This window comes from Cucumis sativus, chromosome 1 (assembly GCF_000004075.3).
Source record: "Cucumis sativus cultivar 9930 chromosome 1, Cucumber_9930_V3, whole genome shotgun sequence".
Taxonomy (NCBI): Eukaryota; Viridiplantae; Streptophyta; class Magnoliopsida; order Cucurbitales; family Cucurbitaceae; genus Cucumis; species Cucumis sativus.
Window position 1 is genome coordinate 91,114 of NC_026655.2, and position 24,913 is coordinate 116,026.

General features: G+C 36.7%; 2 protein-coding genes across 7 annotated transcripts; one reads left to right on the top strand and one right to left on the bottom strand.

Moving 5' to 3' along the window:
- Nucleotides 1–24: 24 nt before the first annotated feature.
- On the bottom strand, nucleotides 25–17,337 carry LOC101220184 (dual specificity protein phosphatase PHS1). 4 transcript variants are annotated; one of them, XM_011650705.2, is made up of 12 exons: nucleotides 16,906–17,294; nucleotides 16,696–16,796; nucleotides 16,541–16,618; nucleotides 16,327–16,469; nucleotides 15,936–16,140; nucleotides 12,521–12,697; nucleotides 11,923–12,083; nucleotides 4,888–5,959; nucleotides 4,358–4,504; nucleotides 4,037–4,264; nucleotides 675–832; nucleotides 25–571 (listed from the first exon to the last, which is right to left on the bottom strand). In XM_011650705.2, exons 2-12 carry the CDS (start codon nucleotides 16,723–16,725, stop codon nucleotides 211–213), a joined length of 2,760 nt encoding a protein of 919 aa, XP_011649007.1. In that variant the 5' UTR covers nucleotides 16,726–16,796; nucleotides 16,906–17,294; the 3' UTR covers nucleotides 25–210. The 4 variants fall into 4 exon arrangements, 3 of the variants coding, with proteins under 3 accessions (XP_011649007.1, XP_011648972.1, XP_031736294.1); XM_011650670.2 differs by having other exon boundaries at nucleotides 16,696–16,799; XR_004214215.1 differs by lacking the exon at nucleotides 25–571 and adding an exon at nucleotides 3,087–3,272 and having other exon boundaries at nucleotides 699–832; nucleotides 16,696–16,799; nucleotides 16,906–17,337.
- Nucleotides 17,338–18,384: 1,047 nt separating this feature from the next.
- On the top strand, nucleotides 18,385–24,689 carry LOC101207324. 3 transcript variants are annotated; one of them, XR_968673.2, is made up of 4 exons: nucleotides 18,385–18,762; nucleotides 23,476–23,664; nucleotides 24,027–24,214; nucleotides 24,277–24,689. XR_968673.2 is itself a non-coding variant. In XM_004137974.3 (3 exons), exons 1-3 carry the CDS (start codon nucleotides 18,511–18,513, stop codon nucleotides 24,114–24,116), a joined length of 531 nt encoding a protein of 176 aa, XP_004138022.1. In that variant the 5' UTR covers nucleotides 18,385–18,510; the 3' UTR covers nucleotides 24,117–24,689. The 3 variants fall into 3 exon arrangements, 1 of the variants encoding a protein (XP_004138022.1); XR_968671.2 differs by having other exon boundaries at nucleotides 24,319–24,689; XM_004137974.3 differs by having other exon boundaries at nucleotides 24,027–24,689.
- Nucleotides 24,690–24,913: the final 224 nt, after the last annotated feature.

Below are 24,913 nucleotides of genomic sequence, written 5' to 3' on the forward strand. Positions count from 1 at the left end.
TCTATCACCATAAAAATCCGAGTATTGTCCTGTAAATCACTTAAATTTAGAAACCGAATGGAGTATAAGTTGGTAAACAAATGCAAAGTCATCTACCAAGTAAGTTAAAAGTAAACACAAAAGAGTCATCCACCAAGTGAGAAGAATTGGCCAAACATTGTAACAGTTAGTGCTGTAGTGAAGAGTAAAACGGCATTAATAGCATATTGCCTATTCATCCAGGATGAGAAGAGATTGCCTCTGGGTTGGGCTAACACTTCCTCCACGACTGATTCTTAGAGCTGTCAATGCCTTCTGTATTTCCATGGTCATTGCGCTGTCTACGCTCCCAGATGATAGCTTCTTGTGTGATTTCTGCAGATGTAGCTTCAGTGAGCTACTGCTCAGTCCAGCATTTTTTCCACAAATTGGGCAAACTTTCATGGTTGGTTTTCGTGATTGCCACTCCATGGAAACCTTTCCGTGTATTCTTCGATCTAATTCTAATAATGTTTTAGCAAACCCATCATTAGGCTGAGCTCGACGGTGAACCCGTTTCAAAGAATTCCATGCTTTTACCAGCGTGTATTTCCTGCAACCGTGGAATAGCAATATATATCGTTAGTTGGAACTCGGTAATGGGATGGAGCGGTGGTGATAAATTAAGCAATAAATATATCGCAATTGAACTTTACTTTCTGAGCATCAAGTAAGCAAGAACCAATGTGGCACTCCTGCTTTTCCCTTCAAAACAATGAACTAAGACCTTCCCACCCTCTCTCTCAACGCCGTCAATAAAATCAGAAGCTTCTTCAAAGATACTGCTGATGTTTGAGTCTTCATCATCACTTATCTGTTTAAGAACGCAAGACAGTTGACAGATAAAATGTTTATTGTAAATTAAAAAAAGACATTCTTTTCTAAAACTTATCTGATGTGAAAATTATATTAACAAAGCCACTTTATTACAACCAACAAGCATACAGGCAATCGACCATTTCTATTTCAATGCACCTAAAATTTTACATGGATGTGCATTGTGAAAATTGAAAGGTATACCTGGACCAGCACAAGGCTAAACTATACTAAACAAGTAGACAGATTGCTGATATACTGTCTTCTATTATGAGGAACAAAGAGGAAGTTTTAGTAGTGGATCGAGTCAAAGAAGAAAATGGTAGCTTTTTCTATGGCTGCCGCACACATGTTCTACAAAGGTCCACAAGACCCTCACATTAGTCCCCAGGGACAAATGGCAGATTGAAGACAGTCCAGTAGTCAATGCTTTGCACGATCTTTCTGATGAGCAAATGCCAGATATGATCATGGAAAACAATAGGCTCATTTTGAAATTTCCAGCCAAGAGATTGACCCTCTTTCTGGAAATGAAAATGTGGGTAACAATGGAATTAATCTAGAAACAATGTTGTGAATCTTTAATTACAAACACACGTCAGCGTCGGTTTGAGATGAGCGTCGGTTTGAGATGTGAATGTAGCCTAAGTAACCTCAAAGAGTAATCCTCCAAGAATCAAGACTGAATCTTTTATAAGTGTAAATAATGTGTTTCATACAAGACCGGAAGTCTTCTATTTATAGAGTTTTTATTACAAGTGTGGGTAACAATAGAATGAGTCTAGAAAATTAACTAATTACACAATTAACCCCTATTCTTCTCACATCATTCTATCCTCCAAAAAGAATACCCATCTATGAGTTTTAAAAAGAAAAAGAAATTGTGAAGCAAGAAATGAAATAAACTTGTTCAATGGAGTATGACCAAAACCAACCTCCTACATTTTGAACAAAAATATTATGATTAAAGGGATAAATTCGAGACAATAAAATCCGATATTGCCACCAAAAGATGAACCTCACCATCTGCCATGAACTCGAAAAAAAGATGTTTCCTTCGAGCTCATTCAAACCCATATTCATAGGATTAAAATCACAAAAGAATTAGTTTCTGAAGAGAACTCTTCAAGAATTACATTTTCTTCATCATTTGCTTTAAGTTTTTTAACGTTGTGGTAATCATCATCATTTGCTTTAAGTTTTTGAACGTTGTGGTAATCAAATTCCAATACAATTGGTGTTTTGCCTTGACAATTAGAATTTTGATTTCTTCATTGGATTTTACTTCTCTTGAGTATTTTTTCCAATTCAAAATTTTCAAATTCTTGTTTTTCTTCAGTTTTATCTTCAAGATTTTCTATTTGAAAAATTTTCAACAGCGATTCCATTGTTTCTTCTTCCGTATATAAAACCAAACAGTTCTCGAACTCCAGCAGTAACCTCCAGGAGTAATCCTCCCAGAATCAAGATTGTGAATCTTTTATTAGAATGAATAATTTTCGTCATACAAGAGGAGAAGACACATTTATAGAGTTTTATTAACTGTGGGAAACAAGAGAATTAATTTAGAATATTAAATAACTACTCAAGTAACCCCTATTCTTCTTACATCGTGGGTGGTGAGTGGATGAAACAACCAAGCCGTTCGATTCAATTTTTTCTTTAGGGGCCGTTTGGAACGATTATTATGCAAAATTATAATAATCACCTCTAGCTACAATAAATACTATTTAAAAATTTCCAATTAGCTACAATAAACTCTGTTTCAAAACTCCCAATTTGCTACCGTGTGTATTATTTGCTACAGTTTTTTCTATTTAACATTTATCATTTTTTTTATTATTTGCTACAATGTTTACTATTTTCTTCTCAAACTAAAATAATCTACACCATAAACACATACTATTATAACTCAATTATAATAACCTAGGACTGTAATAACTCATTCCTTACCCCAAATACCTCCTTAATATCCAAAATTTCATCCGACAATACAATTGTCGCATGTTCCCTTTGTATTTTCTTTTGTTGAGTAACTTGACTATTGATTAACTGGCCCACTACCCGCCACTACACCAATGCAATGACAGTTTGACTTTGCTCCATGGTACACATACGACATCATGATACAAAGTTAATTAAATATAAATATATCAAAATTTAATTATTACTCCTATCCTCTTCTTCAACCTTTGTTTATGGATAGATGCTTCTGTACTGAATTTTTTCTGCAACTCAAACCGGTTTGTTACCTGCGCTTTCCCTGATTATTGGTTGACCAACATTGAACCGAGGGAACCACATGTTTTACGGTTTGATCAGCGGTACCACACTAATTGATTCATCTTGATTTCACGTTTTATTCCTTAAAATGATCGGTTCAGCACTGGTTTTGCATAATAACCAAGCAAAATTGAATCCTTTGCAACAACACAGTACTGTTCATGTTAAAACATGAGCAAAAATTAGGACAAACACAGCCCTAATAGTAGGGGTAGGTCAAACGAGTAGATAGAAGTTCATATAAAGTCTTCACTAAAATAAGAAATAAAGAAGAGCCTTAAGAATATAATGACTCCTAAAGAAGAGAATATAAAGAAACTGAAATACTTATTTTTCTTCTTTCTATTTTACCCTTCCCTAATGTAAGACTTACTGGCCAGATGGAGAGGAGAAGAAGAATCAGAAACAAATGGAATGCTATGGCTCTGCTCTTTTGAATGCATCTTCATGGTGCTTATTATCTAAATATTTTCAGGATTACTCTTCGCATGAGATTGTTTTAAATTGGCCAGCCTTTATAGCCTCCCCACCTTGAAGTTCTAGATTAGCATGCGTTCCGAATCAGCCTTTGTATTCGGCTTGCTGCCTTGCTTATGTTTCTGTTTTGGATAGTTTTTTCTTTCATCTCGTTTGGCCTTGTATTGTGGCCTTTGATTTTGATATAGTATTGCTTTTAGAAACTTGGTATATGGTTTTTTTTTTTCACTTTTTGGATGTGAAGAGGGTGCTAAAGGGTGGGGGTGTCAACCTAGTTGAGATGCTTGGGAGCACCTGCTGATCCTCCCCCTATTACTCTATGTATACCCCTTATGTACATTGAGCTTTGTCTCTATATTTTCAATATTAATAATAATGAGACTTGTCCTTTTCAAAAAAAAAAGAAAAACAAAGTTATTTGTGACAGGAAAAAAGCACTTACCGAAAAATTTTTGTATTCAAATAGATCAGGAAACTGCGAATCTGACTGCCCAATTTCATTTGAGCAGAGGCATAAAATATGAGTAACTCCTAGATGCTGAAGAGTGTAAACAGATCTTGCAGCCAAGGCACCGCCTATAAACAAGGCAGGTGTAACTGAAGAAGGCCGTTCTGTATTTGCAGCCTCGGATATCAATGCAATCCTTTCAAGAATGTGCTCAAGTCTCACCTGAAATATAAAACAATCAAAGGATGAAGGCATTTGGCTGATTGGATCTCAAATTCAAATTAGATATCAAACTGAGTGGAATGGATATTTTACCTTCAATTCATAAGCATCAACAACTCCATGACTGTCGCTGCCCTCAAAAAACCCAGTATTAAATTTGTTCTCCTGGCAGAGTTTAACAGCTTCATTCTTAAGCACTTCATTCCACATATCCAATTCTTTATTTGATTCAGCATCAACCTATGAAGAGAGAACTTGAAAAATCACATTTATGTTGATGACGGTTGGGGATTTGCACATAATCAAAAGAGTTATCTGTTGATTTGATGATCCACCATGATAGTCATGTACATGAATAATACAATATATAAAAAATAAATGAACCGACATAATTTTTCAATTCCTCACAACTCACAAGAAAGAGTGAGTAAAAAAGCTAGAGAAAGTAGGAAAACCATGCATTCAAGCACTAACGTTAGAAAAAACACAAGAGTCCCAGTAGAACAAGTTTAAGTATTTTTCATAAAAAGCCATCGCTTTACTCAGTTGATCATAGATAAATGACGTACAAAGTTCTGTCAATAACTAGAAGAGAGAGCAATCAATTAATTTACGAAGTTTACCTTGGCAAATTTATGGAAGTCCCGGAGCTTTGCAGTCAAACGAAGGCTATGAATGGGCTCTGCACTTCCCTTGTATAACTTTCCTTGTGAGCTATCTCGTGACAAGGGAGAAGATAAGTCTGAGCTTTCTTTATTTCCTGATGATGATGATCTTGGAACTGACTCTGTACCATCCATATTACCATCACTAGAGGCTCGTTCCTTACAACGTGGGGATAAACAATGAAGAGTGGTAGAACCCTGCAAATGGGACTCAGGAATTCCTGTATCCTCTTTGTCAGATTCCCCCAGGGGAAATTTATTTATTATATTCATGAATGCTCGTAATGAGTTGTCTAACTTTTGGTGAAGTGTAAGCAAAAATATGTGAAATCCTTGCAAATCGCTAAGAGCAGCACGAAACCCATATCGAAATTCATGGACAATATAACTCATTTCTGAGGGCTGCATGCCACAAGTTGAGTTGGCATCGGTTGATGAAGGGAACCCTAATTTCCCTCCTGTAATGTCATGTAATAGATTAGAGGAGAACTCAGAACTATTAAGTAACAACTCAACTAATTTTGGGTAAATTGACTGGTCATTAGCACGTTTTCCAGCAGGAGGACGACGGGGAACACCAGAGTCAATAGCCACAATATTAAAATCACAAGGCATTGTGTCATCTGATATTTGACTTTTTACACTTAGGTTACTAGATTTTGGGGATTCAACAATATCACAAAGTTCAGGGATTTCTGAAATCAACCCTGAATTAGAACTCGATCTATTGTCCACTAAAGTTCCCCTTCTTTCTTTTTGAAGTGTTGTAATAACTTTTGGTTTGTATCGCTTAATCGCAGAATCCAAGGCTTCCTCAAATGCGTTCATATTTGCACACGCCATTCGATCAGCCAAGAGCAAATTTGCCGAATTTCCACGCCAACGAAGAAGACGACAAGGGAGCCTATCTTCATTTCTAATGACAAGATCCAACAATAAGATCCTTCCAATCGCAGCAGCTAATTTTTCAGCAATTTCTCGTGATTCAAATGCACTTGAGCTTTCTAACAATGGAGATCCATGCACATAGCTGCACAAATATAGGCACATGCTTTTGTGAAGAAGGGAAACAAAAGTGCTATTTTTTTGAAAAAAAGAAACAAGCCTCCTCATTAAGATAATGATATGAGACTAATGCTCAAAATACAATGGAAACAAGCATAAAGCTACAGAGAATGAGGTGCACCCAGACATCTCAACTAGGTTGACACCCCTTTAGCACCATCGTCACTTTCCAAAAATTTCTATCCATGAGAACAACACACATCATTTTTTCATGCTTCCTGCAAAAGTTTCTATCCATGAGAAATAGAAGCATACTTTTAGTGAATATTAAATATTTAAATGCAATATAATTGTTAAATGTATTTTTTTAAACGGAGACAGGCCTCTTGAATTATAATTGATAAAGAGTCTTAAGCTCAAAGTACAAGAGTATTATATTAAGAGTAAGAGAAAAGAGAAAATCCAGTCAGCAGCTACAACAAAAGCTAAAAAAATTCCAAATAGAAGAGATCAAGCTAAACAAAACCATATCCAAAGAAATCTAAATACAAAGCATAATGCGAATTCCTCTCATAAAGAACTAATTTGAAACTAAAAACTTGCAAGAAGATGCAACCGGCTGCCTCAAAATGCCTAGCCAAATTAATCCAGAATCCAGAGTCTAAAGGAAGCTCGAAAAAGTCTTCCACTATTCAGCATCAGCTTGAAGGATTTAATTGCCACCCATATGAAGTGAAATCCAAGAAAGACTGAAGTTGGTCTAACATTGAGGAGAAATACATTAATTTGTTGAAGAATCAAATTAAAATAACTCCACAATCAGCAACTATTGATTTTAAATGATCTGGTATTTTGCAAGACTGGGGACAAGAACGAGTAGCAGAAGGAAAATTTGCAGATCTTGGCTCTTCCTCGCATTGAAACAGGGCATTGAGATCTGTTTCTAGAAGCTCAAGATGTTTCCGACTTTCAAGTTTGGTTGACTTATCTAAATGCTTCAATTCCTCACTACTAACGCTGAAGGGGAAGTCGAAAAAAGGCTCACCCATTATTGTTGGATTGATTGAAAGGGGTTTTGCTTGGAGGGCCCTTTAGAAATTTTACCTTAGAGTTAGACAAAGAGAACTTATGGTACTTAAGCTGGGTAGAGTGAAGATGATGAGAAAATGACTTAGAAGAACGGGTTGGGACTTGAATTTGGGTGCAACTAACTTCCAATAAATCAGGATTAGCCTCTACAAACAGTTTGGAGCTATTGGAATAAGCTGATGAAAGAGAAATGGGCACTATTTTCCTAAATGGGTACTTGGTCATCTAAAACTTGGGCTTTTAAGGAACGTTTTGCCATAATCTTCTTTGATTTTTTCTTTTGGATAAAATACTTCGGAAATGTCTTGAGGTAACGTGGGAAGATCTTAGCAAAAATCTTTCATTTCAAATTTCCTCTAAAGCCTTACTTTGATGAGGAAAAAAGAGAAGAGATGGGAACTGAAGATGAAGCATTGAAAGGAGGATTAATAACTCTCTGTCATAGGCCTAAGACCATGGATTCGAGCCAAACAAAAAGGTTTCTTCTTCGTTCCCAAATCTCTATTATATACCTTGTGATAATAACTCCCTCCCCATATTAGGCTGCACCAAATATAGGATGGATTATTACCCATCTCCCTACACAAGGGATAGTATTTGGCTTTTAACACTTTTGCCACCAAAGATTGAGACTCCATAAGAATCAACATTTGCTTTTTACCCTTGCCACTTTATATTTAGGCCCTTTACTTTCTAAACTGACACTCGAGTGTTTCTGGTTTCTGTTAGCATAGACTTGATCTTGGTAGAGAGAGAAGAGATCATTAAAAAATCTCTAGACAGTTGCAATATCCCAAAGCTTCTATATTTCCACTTGTTCAATGGAACTTTTTGAACAAAAACCTCTCGTCCTACAAATGTTTGTCTCGAATTCTTTTGAAGATTGAGTTTCTTCATCCCGTAATTCTTTAACAGAAACACCTCAATGTCATTTTTAGAACTCAAGGACACAATTGACAACTTATAATTGGAATGATCGAAGGAACTCTACTCCCTCCACTTGCCAAGGGATTAGCCGATTGGGGTTCTTTGCAAAAAAACGACCAATCGGTCAATTAGAGTAACACAAAGAAGTCAAGAAAACCAACTGACCGACCAAACTAGACAAAAAATCATGTAAGAAAATAATAAATTAAATTTAGAAGTAGTGCAACTAAATCGGTATTAATGATAAAGTGACATTACTCTATACTTTTAGTGAATATAATGATCATATTATTGAATCAGGTTGAAGATACGAATATATAAGAAGTCAAGAAAACCAACCAACCGATCGAAAGACAAAAAATATGTAAAAAGAAATAAATTAAATTTAGAAGTTGTGTAGTTATAAAGTGGTTTCGGAGAAAACTGTCTCTATACTTTCGGAGAATAGAATATATATATATATATAGGCAAACTAAGAAACCCTAATCTGGTGAAGAAAAAAATTACAATAAATGACGAGTATACATAATTATAATATAAACACACCCCTCAAACAGGAGTAAATATGTCAATCATGTCTAGCCTCTTGCACATATAGCTTATATTCTTCCTCCATTTACTACTTTGGTAAGAATAACTTCCAATTGTTCTACAATCTTTAGATATCCCGCAAATATCAACCCTTGTATTTTCTTGCGAATAAAATGCAACCCACTTTTTCGCCCTCTTGAGATGCATCTTCTTCAAGCTTTTCAAAGTGTTTACTTCTTTCATGGTTATGGTTTTGTGGTGCACTTTTGTTTCCTTTCCCAGTATTTCATCTGTATTGAATTTTTTCAGTTGCTGTTTTGGTTGTTTTTCTGCCTTGTTTGGAGTTTATTAAGCTCTTGGGCCTCGTTTTGTATGTCCGTGTATTTGGATTTTGAATTTTGTCCTCTAGAGATACTAGCTCTTTGTATAATTTTCTTGTACTTTGAGCATTAGTCTCATTTAATGAAGAGGCTTGTTTCCATTTCAAAAAAAAAAAAGAAAAGAAACACCCAGGACAAATTGAAAATTTAAACAGATTTTCCCAACAGGTGGTTGAATATTCACAAAGGAAAAATAGGTGCTGAGAATCTTCTTCATGCTGTAAAAAAAGTGGGAAATGGTGTGGAGAGAGCTATTGGGCAATTTATGTTGCAAAGCTGAGGAGACAATCAACTGGCCTACCAACAAGATCCAAACGAAGATATTCAACCTTCTTCTTGGGCATTAGACTTCCAGAGAGCCTTAAAAATCAAATTATCCAAAAGGGAGGAAGGAGATAAGTGATGCGTGAAAGACTTTATAACTTGCCACTGCCAACTAAAGACCACATCCAACTATCTGGACCTTCAGAAATACTTTTATCTGCAATTTTTCCAAGCAACATTTGGAAATCTAAAATCTCTTCATCCTTTAGCAAACAGCGGAAAATTAAAGAGCAAGGGCCCAAATCAAAGTCCCAATGATCTGCAACCGAACTGTTGGGAAAAGCAATTTTAAAATGTCATGCAAAGAATTTTAAGAGGAGCCTCACTCTCCCAAGGCGCAAGCCAGAGGACTATCCTTCGTCCGTTTTCCAATCTAAATGAGGCCAAAACTTTTACTTTGAACCAAGATCTGCAGATACGAATCCAAGGACTTCTCAGACATTTACCTTCTTTTCCAGCAGTGTGCCAATTAAAAGAAGTGTTGCCATGAATGCTCTTGACTACCTTGCACCACAAGGAGTCTTCTTCTTCAATGAATCTCCATCGCCATTTAGCCAAAAGAGCCAAAAAAATTTATTTGAATCCTCCTAGGCCGAGACCGCCATCCAAAGGAAATCTGTTGACTGCTTCCCATTTAACAAGGTGTTTTAATTTGCTGCCCTTATGCCCCTCAAGAAGTTCCTTAGAAGTCGTTCCGAATTTGATATGACTGCTTCTGGCATTAGAAATGGTTTTCCTTAGAAGACGTTCCAATGGTTTATATTCCGTCCTTTGTTTGCTTTCTTTTTTTCCTTCTTTCTTTGTTCAGTTTGTCGGAGACAAAATATTAACTAAAAATGACCAATCGGCAGTGGGGATGTTCAGTTGGCACCACCAACCTCTTAAAAATTGTTAGGAACTGACCGACCAAAACTGACATATTGGTGGTGGGTGGGTGCCAATTCTAGCCTAAAACTAGACTGATGAAAACCCCTATATAACAAATTTTCTTCAAATAAGGTCGTAAAACATCTCATTGTCCTCCAACAACATTTTTTTTTATAAGAATTCTCCTATAACAACACCATGAGGGAATTTTTCCTTGGTAGTTGGTTATCTATTTGTCCTTCCAAAACAAAGTTGATCCCAAATTTCAAATATTTCCAACATGGAAATAAAAACCGAAAAAATGCCTTGAAACTTCAACCCTATCTTTAAATCTTTGTCACTAGAAGTTCAATTACTTTTACTCTTCCTGGATCATGATGCCACTGAAGGCCACTAATTACTCTCAAACAAAAATCTCATGTCAATATAGAGATTATCAATTGCTATCATCACAAAGTAAGATGGTGTACTCTACAGATTGTAGGTGGAAAAAAGTTTCGTCGCCCTAACTCGAGAGCCCTCTCTCCAAAAAACCACTCTGAAGTCTGGACACCATGATTAAGCAATTTGCTTAAACATCCCCAGAGAGAAAAAGCATTTTTTTCAAGTGTCAACCTAGTTGAAATGTTCGGGTGCATCTCCTAATTTTGTGTCTCTTTGTTTATTCTAATTGTATATATCTCTTGTACCTTGAGACACCCATCTCCTTTTCAAAAAAAAAAAAGGAGAAAGAGAGTTTACTTGGTTCAAGTTTCTAGAAACTAAGATTCTACCTCTGAATTTCCCATAAAAAAGGAAACCTTGAGCTGAAATATAGCTTTTAATCCAGTTCAACCATCTCGAATCAGATCCCTTTCCTTTAAAAGTCTACTGCTATTTTTTAAGTTTGTGCATTTCCTTTACAGCTTCTGATGTAATATCTTTTGAGATTGTTTGATTCCATGACATCGTAGAGATTTCTAAAAGAAATGCAGCAACTTGGTGTTCTTCAAATGTAGAATTCAAAGATTACTCCATTTAAGACATCTGCCTCAATTGGACCGCCTTCATCGAATAGTTTGTAGTTTGGATGGGTTTCATATGTATTTCTGCCGTTTTGTTTTTTCCTTCCAGCCTTGCTTTAGTCTACCATAGGTAGCTTTCGTAGTTATTTTGGTGGTTGCTTTGGTCTTTTCATGATCTTAGTATTGTTCTTGTATCTTGGTCTTTTCTTTGTATTTTGGATATGATGAGTGTGCTATAGGGGTGTCAACCTAGTTGAGATGTCCGGGTGCACCTACTTATCCTTTAGCTCTTTCCCTCCCTCTTTTCTTGGCTTCCCTATTATTCTCATTGTATAGCTCTATTGTACATTGAGTTTATTAATAATAAAGAAGCTTGTCTCCTTTTCAAAAAAAAAAGATATATTCCAAAAGAACCCAACGACCTAGAGGCAGAGTTGAGGCTTCCCCAACAGATAGATCAAGGAGGGCCTTCCAATCATTGATAAACAATAATCATCAAAAGGCTGTAATTAACTATCATTTATCATGGTTTGACATATAACTAAACTAGTTTGTAAATGGGATTATTTATTCATACAAGAAAGTAATGTATAAAGAAAAACACTTAATCAACATGTTACAATACTTTGAAAAATGACTTGATAACCTCCACAACACTTTAAATAGAAAGGTAACGCCGTTTACCTAAACACCCCAATAAGAGTAACCAAAATCCATAGGTATGTTAGGTAATTAGTCCAGCGAAATAAAACTCACTGCAACTCAGAATAGAACGAAGTGACATAAACAGACACAGTATCTATTCTTAGCCCCTACTTCCATCATGCACTATAGACCGAAGCTGAAAGAACAGTTCAAAATTGCACCTCATTAGAAAAAGACATCTGCTAAATTCAAGTGCTTCCAGTAGTTCAGAACACGTCATTTCACCAACCTCATCACCCTCCAAACAGGCGATATCTCGTGCTTTCTCTGCAGCTTCTTTTATTTGGAGCCATTCCGTGCTGGAATTATGAATAACTCTAGCCTGCAGTTCCCAAAAGGATAGGTGATTGGATAAAGATATCTGACAGGAAAATGCAGAACAAAGTTTTTTCTTAATAAAAGAAAAAAAATAGTTATAGAGACAGTTTAAGGAGAGGGCCTCTAATCAAGAACTATAAAACCCAATGCATAGTTACAAAATACCTTTGGCACCGAAGCCCACAGAGCACACTTAACAAGACCTAAACCCCCCCCCCCCCCCCCCCCCAAAGACTTCAGAGAGTAGCACACACCCCAATTTGCCAGAAAAACCATCCGCCCTCATGAAAAGGACGATGGAAAAACAACTGCCAGATCATCTCTATGTAACCATTATTTCTAGCTAAACTCTGCGAGGAAGTAACTCCAAAAGCACGGGATAAATCCCAGAATAAGATAGTAATACCAAAACATAGAAAAATCACGGACAACGAAGAGAACCTGTGGAGTTTGAACCCCAAGCCACTTGGCAAATTCATAGCCAAGGCGTTCAGATTGTGTGGCCATTCTTGAAGAGGATATCTTTATCACAGCAGCTGCTTCCTTTGGAAGATTATCATCATATCCAAGCTGATTGAAGAGTGCAAAGAAAACGACTCCACCAGAATTTACAGTGACCTATATGCAGATAATTTTGTAGGTATTATATTGATATATAAGAAATAACTATTCTATTCATAAACAAAAGCTCCTATGACAGGATAGACATTTTGAATATACTTGATATGCAGAGAAGACAGTAAGGAAGAAAGAGAAGTTGATATCATAATCATTGTCACAAACATCAAGAAAGGAATGTTATATCTATCTAATTTAAATAGCCTAGTAACTGATAATGTAGGCTGGTAAAGAGCAGTGCAGCAAAACCTAGATTACAGAAATACATAAATTGTTGATTCTCACTTCGTACATTGCCTAAAGAAAAAAAGAAAGAAAAGCATAGAGTTTGTACGGAAAGCTATTTCATAGCAGTTTTTAACAATTCTAATAAATTAATCAGTAAAAGTCAACACCAACATCTGCAGCAAAATCACTGCTTATAAATTCATGACTTTGGCAAGAAAAATAAAATCATTTATTCTAGAAAACAAGACATCCTAACTCTTGAAAGAGTAAGCAGACAATACTTTTACAACAATAAAGTCTAAGATAATCCCATGGAAAACCGTTGCTAACCAAACATAGAAAACTTGAAATATCACATGATAGCATAAACGCAAAAGATCCCAGGGATTTTTGTATGGATGTTTTTTAGGGGCCCAAATAACCAAAAAAAACCCTCAAAAAGCTAAGGTTTTTTTATATAAAAAAACCTTTTTCTTGTATCATCACATGGTCAAATTACCGTAAGAACCCTACAAAGCATGCTGGATGCCCCCGACACTAAACACTCGCTCTCGCTACTAACTTCAACTTTCATTTCTGATTCTTTTTCTCTCTTCTTCTAGTTGAGTCATCATCGCATGGCTTTCTTCTTTCTCCTTCTTGCTTCTTGTTCATCTTCATATGCTTAAAGTAATCTCCAATGAAGAGTCTGTTAGGCCCCCAATCATGAATATGATAGACCACCAATATTATATCAGTACAGGAGGAGAGGAAATAAGAAATAACACGTGAGGGTGAGACACGTGTGAGTGACGGGATGGGTAGCAATATAAATAAGTTTGTTAAAGGGTAGGGGAGTTAGTTTTTGAGTTTTTGGTATTCAGTATCTTTTTGTTATTCCTTGAGAGAGAGGGAAACAGGAATTTGTTTTTCTATTAATTCAATTAATAATATCGAAATACTATCTTTCACCTACGGGTTCCATCAAACTGGTATCAGAGCGATCGATTCGGGGCAAGAAAAGTAGAGATGGTGCAAACAAGATTTTGTGGAGGGGCTACCTTGGTCCGACAACTTCAGTGACATTTTGGTCATGGTGGATCATCTTAGATCAAGACAAGAAAATAGTGGTCACATTTATTAAGGAAGTGGTGCAGCACCACGGGTTTCCGAATTCTATTGTATCAAATCAAGACAATTTTTTATCAGCCATTTTTGGACTGAACTGCTTTGCTTGCTAGGAACAAAATTCAAGCGAAGTGTACCCCTTACCATTCCCCAACAAATGGGAAGATCAAGATCGTGAATAAGTGTTTGAAAACTTGCCTGCATTGTTTTTGTAAGGAAAAACTAAAGGTTTCGTCGAAGGTTATGGCATGAACCAAACTTTGGTACAATATGAATTTCCACGGTCAATCCAAGCTACTACTTCTAACATTATTTATAGTGGCAATGCTCCACCCATGTTGGGTTTCAACGATTATGATATGGTAAATGGCATGCTGGAACAACAACTGATGGAACAAGATCTACTGTTGACGGCATTGAAAGAAAAAATATTGGGGGAGTAAGACTGAATGAAAAAATTTGCGAATTTGGATCGAAGGGAGCTCGAATTTATTGAAGGTGACTATGTTTTTCTTGAACTCCGACCTTATCGTTGATTGTACTTGGCTCAAAAGCGTTGTGAGAAGCTCGCACCTAAGTTTTGTGGTCCATGTGAAATCCTTCAGTGCATCGGGGTTGTCACTTAACATTTGGTCCTTCCAGCTAACGCCACCATTCACCTAGTCTTCCATGTTTCTCAACTTAAGAAGGCTTTTGGGGACCACATACTCGTTCAATGCATTTTCCCTTGTGTTTCAAATGATTTTAAGTGGGTGTCCCCACGGTTGAAGTGTTAGCGGTCTGATGGAATGAGGTTGAAGTTGAGTGGGAGGCCATGATTGCTTGGCAAGGACAACCAGAGTGTGAAGCTAAGTTTCACCTTAAGGGCAGGGTAGCTTCACAAAGGGGAAGGGTGTATCGTTAGGCCTCAATCATTAATATTTTAGCTTTTAGGCTTGTGGTTTGGGTGGCAATAGAAGTTGGGTTTATTTTATGTTTAATATGTCTTGTTGTGGGGGCAGTGTCTGATGTGGTCATAGATTGTGAATGACAGTTACTGTGTAACTATGGTGACAAGGAAGGATCAGATGTCCTCGAATCGGCCAGTTGGCTTGTAATTTCTCTTATTACCTTATCTTATCTTAATATCACAAGTGGGACTTAGGGTCCTTACAAAGTCTTCTTGAAGAAATATCCCGAAGAAATTTTCCAAAGAACCACTTGATGTAGAGACTTTTTGAGGAATCCGTTGCATAGACTTATTGAAGAAATCTCTGAAAGAACAATGCACAACTTTGTTCAAAATCGACAATTTATGGGGAATAGTAACGAATATGCAATATATATGGCAAGAAAGATGGCAAAACAAGAAGCAAGGGATCAACAAGCAAGAGACAAGAAGTAGGAGTTGTCCCGATCTTCCAAATCTATGTCGATCAAGAAGCAAGTCTTGAGGACATCATATGGGTATTATTAGATTATAGTGATGTCTTGCCCACAATTTCTTCAAGAAGACTCTTGGTTCTGGCGTTTATAATTAACCCAAAAGTTTTAAGTTATCGACCATGTAGCTTTTGCTCTGATTTACCCCAAAGTTCATCTTCGTGTAGCTTTCAGTCCCCATAAACAAATTCAATGAAAAGGTACATAAAATTTAAGAAACAACTTTTTAAAAAAATCCCGCTCAAGTTTTCTTACTTAAAAAATCGAAGACAGAAAATTTGGAAATGTTGAGGAGGAGCAAGAACTGCTGGGGCGAGAATCGGGAGGTTGCACATCGTTTCATTGGTCATTTAGCTAATTTCACCCGATGATGACACATGCAAAAGGTAAAAAAAAAAAACTTGGATTTTCAAAAGTTGAGCAAGATTTCATTGGATCTCCCGAAATGGGTCATCCGAGGAAGATTCCCAAGATTACACACCTCAAGGGCTTTATTCATCTCATCTTCCGAATGTTCGGTGCTACTACTGTGTTCGGTGCGGTGAAGAGATAAAAGCCTATCCCACGAGAAAGAGCTTGACTCGATATCCAACACTGAAGCTTTAGCAAGTCTATCCCACAGATTTGTTTCAGTTGATTGCTCGGGAGCTGGAAGATTTATTGATTGATTGACAAGTTCCTCAGCACTGAATGGTAACCAGGTGCTCAATTACCACGCAATATTTGAATGAAAAGGATAAAGGAAATTAAGGTAGATCATTGAAAGGTAAGAAGGCAACTGAAATCATGTCCTGGGTGAAATAGTAGATAAAAGCGGTAATTGATAAATGAACAAGAAAAAGGGAGGTAATAGCATATATAATTGGGCAAACCCGAAAGGCATATCGAATGGTGGATGAGGGCGGTTGTGGAAGGCAGAAGCGCGATGTTTGCCGCTACGTTTACGGACGAGTTCAAGCCATTGGGAAAACCTGTAAGCGGGACCTGCTGCGATGTCTCCCAACATGTGTAGTACCTGGATTTGGAGCATTAAGGAAGTTAGATGCAGGTGGAAATGCGAGAAAAAGAAAGAAGAGAAGAGAGTACCCGGGAAGTGACGGTGGGGGGGAGAGGGGCAAGGTCAGACTCGTCGGGTCCGAGATCCAAGTCGAGGTCCTTGATTTCCTGGTATTCCGGCATAACATAAACAGAGAAGAGAGGAAAAGAATGAATGGAGTTGAGAGAATGAAGAAAAGGGGCACCTGATGTTGAAGGTGATGGTGTTTTTCCATATCAGGTATCAGGTATCGGGTATCGGGTATGTGGTATCAGCCCTCGCTTTCCATATCAGCCCTCGCTTTCTCTTCTTTTGGAAAAAGGGAACGGAATTAGCAAAAGCAATTTTAATTATTTTAAAATTTTAATTATTTTCTTTAAAAAAAGAAAAAAAGGCGCGGCAGATCAGGCGGTACCTTTTCGCTTTCTGGGGTGGTTGTTGATTATTAGCAACGGCACGCTGGACGGCTGGAGGAGGTTTACGCAATTCTGATTTCAAGGATTGTTCGTTCCGCAACGATTTCTAGATCTGAAATGACCCATTTCCAAACATGAGCCGTGAAACTCACTATCAAAATATACTTCAAATAGAGACGTCCTAGATCTCTTGCAATTTTTTTATGCTGGGTTTCTGTGAGGAATTTAAGATTGTGAAGAAAGACGAGAAGTTGATGCTGAGAGGAAGAGGACAGTTCTTGGATTCCCTCTCCTGGCAATTATTTTGTTATTATTATTAAGTGCAGTTGTGTTTAAAAGGCCTTCGCTGGTCTCGAGAGAGAGATTGAACACAAAAAGGGTGTTATTGTGTATTGACTATTGAAGTTGGTCCTTGGCAAGACATTTTTATTTTTATTGAAGAATGTGGTGCTGGTGCTGGTGCTCTTGTGAATATCGCTCTTCTCCAATTTAATGAGACTACAGTGCATTGTTTGAGTCGTAGAAGGAGGCGTGGATAAAATTTCAGGCGAGGAAGCAAAGAGTACGAAGGGTGGGCCGAGGTTCACACAGTTGAGAGATGATAGGAGCTTGAGGAGGAGGATGTCATTTGCCACATCACGCTCCATTCCCTTAAAAAAACATAATATACATTTGATACATTTTACCACAAAATCCGAGTTAAATTAACGAATAATGTTCTAATACATCTTCATTGATACTAACAACTTTAACAAATAATAAATATGGTACCAAATTAAAAATTTTGAAATAATGTTTATTGTAATTAATTATAGATTTTTAAACAGCAATACTCATCCCACACGACCCTAAAACAGGTTATAAATAAACCTAGGTATACTATTCTTTAATCTTTGATGTGATGTATTGTTCACACTACTTCACTTACGCCTCCTCTTTTGTCATTGTTGCTGAATTTTATGGTCATCCCCTCACGCTATTAAAATTAGAAGAAGATGAAGAAACGATGTTTAGATGAAAATGATGACAATTATTCGTTTTTCAATTGCTCTCTTCTTTTTCTTTCCTTTTCCTTGATCTATGTTTTGTTTAAAAAGAAACAAACCCAAGATAGTTGTAGTCAGTAGCTGTCTAAAATCTTATAAACCAAATGAGTAGTAGGGCAAAGAAATAACTTGAAACCATGAGCTACTAAAAAAATATCAATATATATTTTTTACATTTGTTAGTGTTCGAGCCTGTTTATACTTATTAGACAACCGATTTCATAACACTTTACCATTCTATTTCATTCAGAGGGCAATATGAATATTCTATTATGTTCTATCAACGCACAAAAACTACTATTTAAGTCATTTTGAGACGAGAGATTCGAGGTAGTTTTGGATACTATAGTATAGTATGCATCCAACACCAACAAATGCCCCAATGAAAGTTATTTTCAAAACGGAAGAATTAAAAGCTTTCATTGTCAAATTTTAGGAATAAAATGGACACGTACGTCAAATTTGCATTATCGCCGCTCCCCTCCCCAAAACTAGGGTTTCTTATGCTTTTAATAATGGATCTTTGAGGGAAAAACTTAGAATAACATTGAATTAGAGATGACGGGATTTGGGCATGGACTGCGTGTAATTGGGAGACAGATGCATCTCCTTCATCAACGTGAAGGTCCATCAGAGGTTCTAAAGGGAAAGATCGCAGAGCTGGAGAAATTTAGGAAGATGAAGAGAAGTACGAAGAAGGATCAGTTCACTGTGGACGTTCCTGAATCAAATTCCTTCCTTGATACTCCTTCTATGCCCATGATCCTCACTGCTGTTGGAATTGCTCTCTTCGCTAAACTCCTTATGATGGTATGTGCTATCCCTCAACTTGGTTCTGTTTCCTGCATTTCTGTTAACATCTGTAGACATCTCAGTGAGAATAGACTCTCTCTTTTCTTTTTCTTTATCATTGGAGATTCTCCAACCTAGTGGAATCATTGAGGAACAGAAGTATACTCTCACATAGGTGTGTGGACAGAGTTGGATTTATGACGTGCAATTAACTCATGGACTTCAAAACTTTTTTTTTGAATTTTTTTTTTTTTTTTTGCAAATTTCTACTATGGCTCTTGGTATTTTAACCTATTCAACTTTGAACTACCCCATTAAAAAAACTACGTGATTGACCCCTTTTTCTTCATTTTTACATTTGCACACGTGATTCAATTAGGTATCTCTCAATCCTTTAAGTCTTCTCAGCATAAATGATAAGAAACCATGGATATTTGATTCAGAAGCTATAGATCATTTGTCTCGATCTTACGATAATTTTCTATCATATCTTCCGATTGTTGGTAATGAAAAGTTTCAGATTGCATATGGGTCTTGCTCCTATCGCGGACAAAAGTCATATTTCTCCCGTTGATGGTTTAACTTTACAAACTGCATGTACCCAAAAGTATCTTACAATTTCCCATCTTTTTGTTAGATAACTAGAAATGTGAATTGTCAAGTGGTCGTCTCACCAGATAATGTTTTGTTTCAACTTGAGCTTGAGGAAGACGATTGGTACAGTCTGGCACAATAGGGGACTGCTTCCTTGACGATGATGCTCCCTCTAGGAATTGTTATAGGACTAGTTTGTTTTCTTCTTATTTTTCAACTTTACAAAAGGATTGTATGTTGTGGCATTTTCGCCTTGGTCACTCAAACTTTCAATATATGAAATATTTGTTTTCTCATTTATTAATAAAGTTGACGTCTCTTCTATGTCTTGTGATGTGTGCAATAGTGCAAAACAACATAGGGTCACATTTTTGTCCCAACCTTATAAACATTCTCAACCCTTCACCCTTATTCACAGTGATGTTTGGGGTCCTCAAGTATTCCTACCCCTTCAAGGAAACATTGGTTTAGACCTTTATTGATGATAATATCTGTCTCACATGGGTTTTTCTCCTTACTAATAAATGTAAGGTTTCGTTGATTTTTCAACAATTTTACACTACTATTAGGACTCAGTTCAACACCAAAATTGCTATTCTTCGTAGTGATAATGGTCTTGTGTTTCTTAATAATACCCTTTGCGACTTTCTGTCTTCTAAAGACATTGTCTACCAAAGCTCATGTGTCTATACCCCTAAACATGATGGGATGGCTAAAAGGAAAAATTGTCTCTTTGAGGTTGCCCGTTCTCTCATGCTGTCTACTTTGCTTCCATCATACTTATGGGGAGATGCAATTCTCACTGCAGCTCATCTTATTAATCAAATGTCTTCCCGTGTCCTTCAACTTCAAACCCCTCTTGAATGCCTCAAGGACTCATACCCTACCATGCAGTTTATTCCTAATGCCCCTCTTAGGGTTTTTGGTTGCACTGCCTTTGTCCATAGTCATGGCCCTAACCAAACTAAGTTTACCCCTCGTGCTCAGAAATGTGTCTTCGTTGGGTATCCTCTTCACCAATGAGGTTATAAATGCTTCCACTCTACTTCTCGATAATACTTCATCTCCATGGATGCAATATCTCTTGAGGATCAACCTTTTGTCCTCGTTAGTCATCTTCAAGGGAAAGTACTAGTGAAGAGACTAACCGATCCACATCTTTAGTCCCTACTAACCTTCCTGAACCCATTCCGAGTGCCCACGACTGATATGTTACTACCAGCTCTAAGAATACTAACTTGAGTGTTGAGGATGATATTGTTGATTAAGTTGAGAATGACAAGACCGATATGTTAGTTGTAGAGAGTAACCAGGTTGCAAGCAATGATGAGACTTCGATAGAAACACAAGAGGGTGAGACTCTTCCTTGGGTTGGAAAATGTAATCAAAATCCCGTTATAGTTGAGGAATCTGATAAATTGACATGCCCATTGCATTGAGAAAGGGCACCGGATTCGCACTAAGTGCCTCATATACAACTTTTTGTCTTATAGTAATATGTCTTCTGAGTTTAGGGCGTTCATTGCCAGCCTTGATACAACAACAATACCGAAAAACATACATATGGCTATGGAAATTTCAAAGTGGAAGACAACTGTCATGGAAGAAATGAGGGCTGTTGAAAAGAATAATACGTGGAACCTTTGCCCTTTTCCTAAAGGGCATAAAACATTTGGGTGCAAGTGAGTGTTCACTCTAAAATGTAAATAGGATGGAACTCTAGACTGGTGGAAGGCTAAACTTGTAGCAAAAGGGTTCACTCAAACTTATGAGATAGATTATTCTGAAACTCTCCCCTGAAGCAAAGTTAAACATGGACCAGATCCTCCTTTCTATTGTAGTTAATAAAGACTAACCTCTCCATCAACTTGATATAAAAAATGCACTTCTTAATGATGAATTAAGAAGAAGTTTATATGAGCTCCTAGGTTTTGAAGCTCAATTTGATCATCAGATATGTAAATTCAAGAAGTCTTTGTATGGTTTGAAATAGTCCTCAAGAGTGTGGTTCGACATGTTTACTACATTATAAGTCCCAAGGGTTCATTGAAGAACACTCTAATCACATGTTGTTTTCAAGAAGGTCAGTATTTGGGAAAATTGTTGTTCTAATTGTGTATGTAGATGATATTGTCTTGTTAGGAGATGATACGACTGAGATCATCAGGCTGAAAAAGAAAATGGCTGACGAGTTTGAGATCAAAGATCTAGGGAATGTAAAGTATTACCTTGGAATGTAGATGGCAAGATCAAGGGAAAGGATCTTTGTCTCACAACGAAAATTCACTCTTGACCTGTTAAAAGAAACAGGTATGACTGGATGTAGACCTACTGACCCTCCTATTGAATTCAATGTGAAATTGAGAGATTTTGTTGACAAAGTTCTTGTTGATAAAGTGGTATCAGTGTCTATTGGGTAAGCTGATTTACTTATTTTACACCAGCCAAGATATTTCCTATGTTGTTAGTGTTGTTTGTTAGATACGAAGAGCATATGGAAGCTGTTAATTGGATTTTGAGATATTTGAAAAGCTCTCCGCGTAAAGGTTTGATATTTAGGAAAGCTAACAGGAAATGAATCGAGGTTTATACCAACTCTAATTGGGCAGGATCAGTTATTGATAGAAAATCTATCTTTGGGTATTGTTGCTAGAATTAGTGCTGAAGTTGAATACAGTGCTATAAGATTGGAAAATGTGAAGAAATCTGGTTGAAGAAAGTTTTGTTTGATCTTCACAACATGTGGAGGTTGACACACTTTGTAAAAGAGAAGCTAGATAATGGCAGGATCAGTATTACTTATATTCCATCTTGTCAACAAGTTGTTAATCTTCTCACCAAAGGGTTATTCAGGCCAAGCTTTGAGTCGTGTGTTAGCAAGTTGGATCTCATTAATGTCTACCCCACAACTTGAGGAAGAGTGTTGGAAATAAGAGGCTTTGTTGATAGTTTATTGCCTCGAGGGTATTTTAGTATTTTACTTCACATTATGTTTATTTCTTTTTTTGTTTTAGGGCTTGCTAAAGCCTCTAAAGTTGTATTCTTTTGTAACTTTCAGTATGTGAAGATGATAAAAAGTGACTCTCTGTCGTGGATTTTTCTCCTTGTTCTTGGGTTTTCCATGTAAAGCGGATTTGGCTAGCTTTTCAACTTTCATTGATTCAATTGTTGGATCATTCAACCATGACAAAGAAAACTCTTATTTTGGTCTCAAATTCGTTTGATCATTGATGTTCATCTTCTTGAACAAGAAAAATTGTCTATCACACAATTTAACGGGTGATTCAAACGAAAAATTGACAAAGAGTCTACATTTCAACACTTGAAAGTCCAAGGTTAAAATTGATACAACTTACTAAGTTTGTGGTAAAATTATTTTTTCTCCTAAATTTTATATATCTAGGGCATCCAAAACTGCTTGCAGACCGCTTGTGTGCAGCTCAAGTATTCTTACGATGCCACCGTCTAACTCTTCTATATTTGGTTGTCAAGGAAAATATGAACTTGAACCCATTCTTCTGGCCCTTTATCCTTTTACTGCTTTTATTGACCTCTAGGTCAACTCTAGGTCAACCCATGGTGATTGACTTCAACTTTTTCCTATGTCTAATGTACACCTCGATGGCTTTGTGGCTTATCTCCCCTGTGGCTTTGTCTGTTGACATTAAAATTTCATCTGTTCTTCCTTAGCCTTGAAACATGAAATCGAAATGAGTAGTGTTTAAATTCTAGTGTGATGAGAAGTTGTCTTTTCTCATTTTGTCCGGGAAAGTAACTGATATGGAGATGTTTACTAGAATTTTTATGCCGCCTGCTATTTTGTCCATGGGGAAATTGAGAACCTCTAAATAAAAGAGCAAATTAAAAGAATATTTTAGTGGATGTGGTCAAGATGCTTTATTGTTTATTTTATTAATGGCACAGTTTTGCCTGCGCTCGTAAGATTCTTGTAGGACATTTCCCGTCCCATTAAGTTAATGATTTGCAATGTTTTTAGGAAATTGTTAAGCCTTTTAATGAAATTATGATCTTATTTTATCACATACTGGATATATAGTATAAGTTCAGTCCCCAATGGGTTTGGTTTTATTTCAAGCAAATGCTATTTATCCCTTTTAATGTATACCTTTTCTTTAGTATGATGAGTCAAGATCTGAAGAGTTGATAGAGCGCAAAATAAAGAATGCTCCACCAGGTCAAGGAACTGTGAGGATGCTTAGTCGTCAGGAGTGGGAGGAAATTCGAGAAGTTCGACCAAGGACTCCGTTCGAATCCAAGCTTGCTCGTCCAAATGCAAGAATCAGAACTGGAGAACCTTTACACATGGTAAGGCTGTTGTATCATTGGTCTCATTTGGAAATTGATGTGAAAGCCTCCACATTTCTCATCTTTTATCCAATTCCTTTGTGATGGTAATGTGCTTCCCTGTTTCCATCCTTATTTCTGAGTTGTGATGGTATGTCGGTATGTGGCTTGGGGGCAGATTGAAAATGGAGTGATTATATATATATATATATATATATATATATTTTAGCAATACAACTTTAGTTGAGAAAGAATGGAAGAATACAAGGGCATACAAAAAAACAAGCACACCAAAATTCCCCTACTAAAAGAAGGGGTTCCAACTAAGTAAAACGGAGTGATAATTTATTAAAAGTAGTTGCTTTGACAATCGTTTCATGCAGGAAGATTTGAAGGACTGGACAGTTGATGTGCTGTCGAATGCACTTACTCGGGCTGAAGAGAGTGTTAGGCATGGTTCCACTTCCAAGTGACTTTAGAGACGGGATCTGTCTCCAAGATTTGGAGATTGTCAGACTCACTCTGAACTGGTGTTTTGGGACTAACTCCGGAAAATGTGCTTTGAAGGATGGTTAGTTAACACATTTCAAAACTTAGCTTGTTTCTATGCTTGATCTGATATTGATCCTGTAGGTCTGCTTCTCCTATTTGATATTTTATTTGGAGGACAATCAGGCGGTGATGGGTCAGGATAGAGAAAGTAGATAATAAATTGTGACTCAATATCGAATTGGTGGTGAAAAAGCTTGGATAGTGGTGGATGGTTTATGCAATTCCTTAAACGAGGGGTTTGGCGGCAGGAACCAGTTGTCATCGTCCTATTATTTGTATCTTTGTAAACATGATAACCTCACCAAGTTTTTCAAATTTATCTATTTCGTTGAACAAGCAGAATGAGAAATTTGAATTTTTGACCTCTAGAATGGAGGGTGTGTATATATACTTTCACCAACTGTTGTATTTGGAATTTTTTATTTCTTTGTTGCTACTTACAGCAGCTAGTTTATAAAAACTATGATTAATTTCATAATTTTAGACCATAGGAATTGAATTCCCCATCAAATTGGTTTCTTTTTTGAAATTTTAAAGCTCCTAGTAAACGTGGATTTGTGTGTTTCTGTTACGTTTCTTTTTAAAACAATTTTTGCTTCTTAAAGAATTTCTCTTCCACGAACCAATCTTGGGGAGAAAAATTCTAGTTATAAGAGAGTAAGAGATAAAATAAATTTCCCATTAGGATTTGACTTATAAAAGTTATTTGTTAGATTGA

What these genes read in the sequence shown, in the direction of transcription:
- LOC101220184 (XM_011650705.2), bottom strand. Translation starts at nt 16,725, where the DNA reads ATGGAAAAACACCATCACCTTCAACATCAG. An exon ending in CCCCCACCGTCACTTCCCGG is followed by an intron (nt 16,470 to 16,540) that starts GTACTCTCTTCT and finishes CTCCAAATCCAG; the next exon opens with GTACTACACATGTTGGGAGA. An exon ending in CCATTCGATATGCCTTTCGG is followed by an intron (nt 16,141 to 16,326) that starts GTTTGCCCAATT and finishes GTTACCATTCAG; the next exon opens with TGCTGAGGAACTTGTCAATC.
- LOC101207324 (XM_004137974.3), top strand. Translation starts at nt 18,511, where the DNA reads ATGACGGGATTTGGGCATGGACTGCGTGTAATTGGGAGACAGATGCAT. An exon ending in TCGCTAAACTCCTTATGATG is followed by an intron (nt 18,763 to 23,475) that starts GTATGTGCTATC and finishes CCTTTTCTTTAG; the next exon opens with TATGATGAGTCAAGATCTGA. An exon ending in CTGGAGAACCTTTACACATG is followed by an intron (nt 23,665 to 24,026) that starts GTAAGGCTGTTG and finishes CGTTTCATGCAG; the next exon opens with GAAGATTTGAAGGACTGGAC.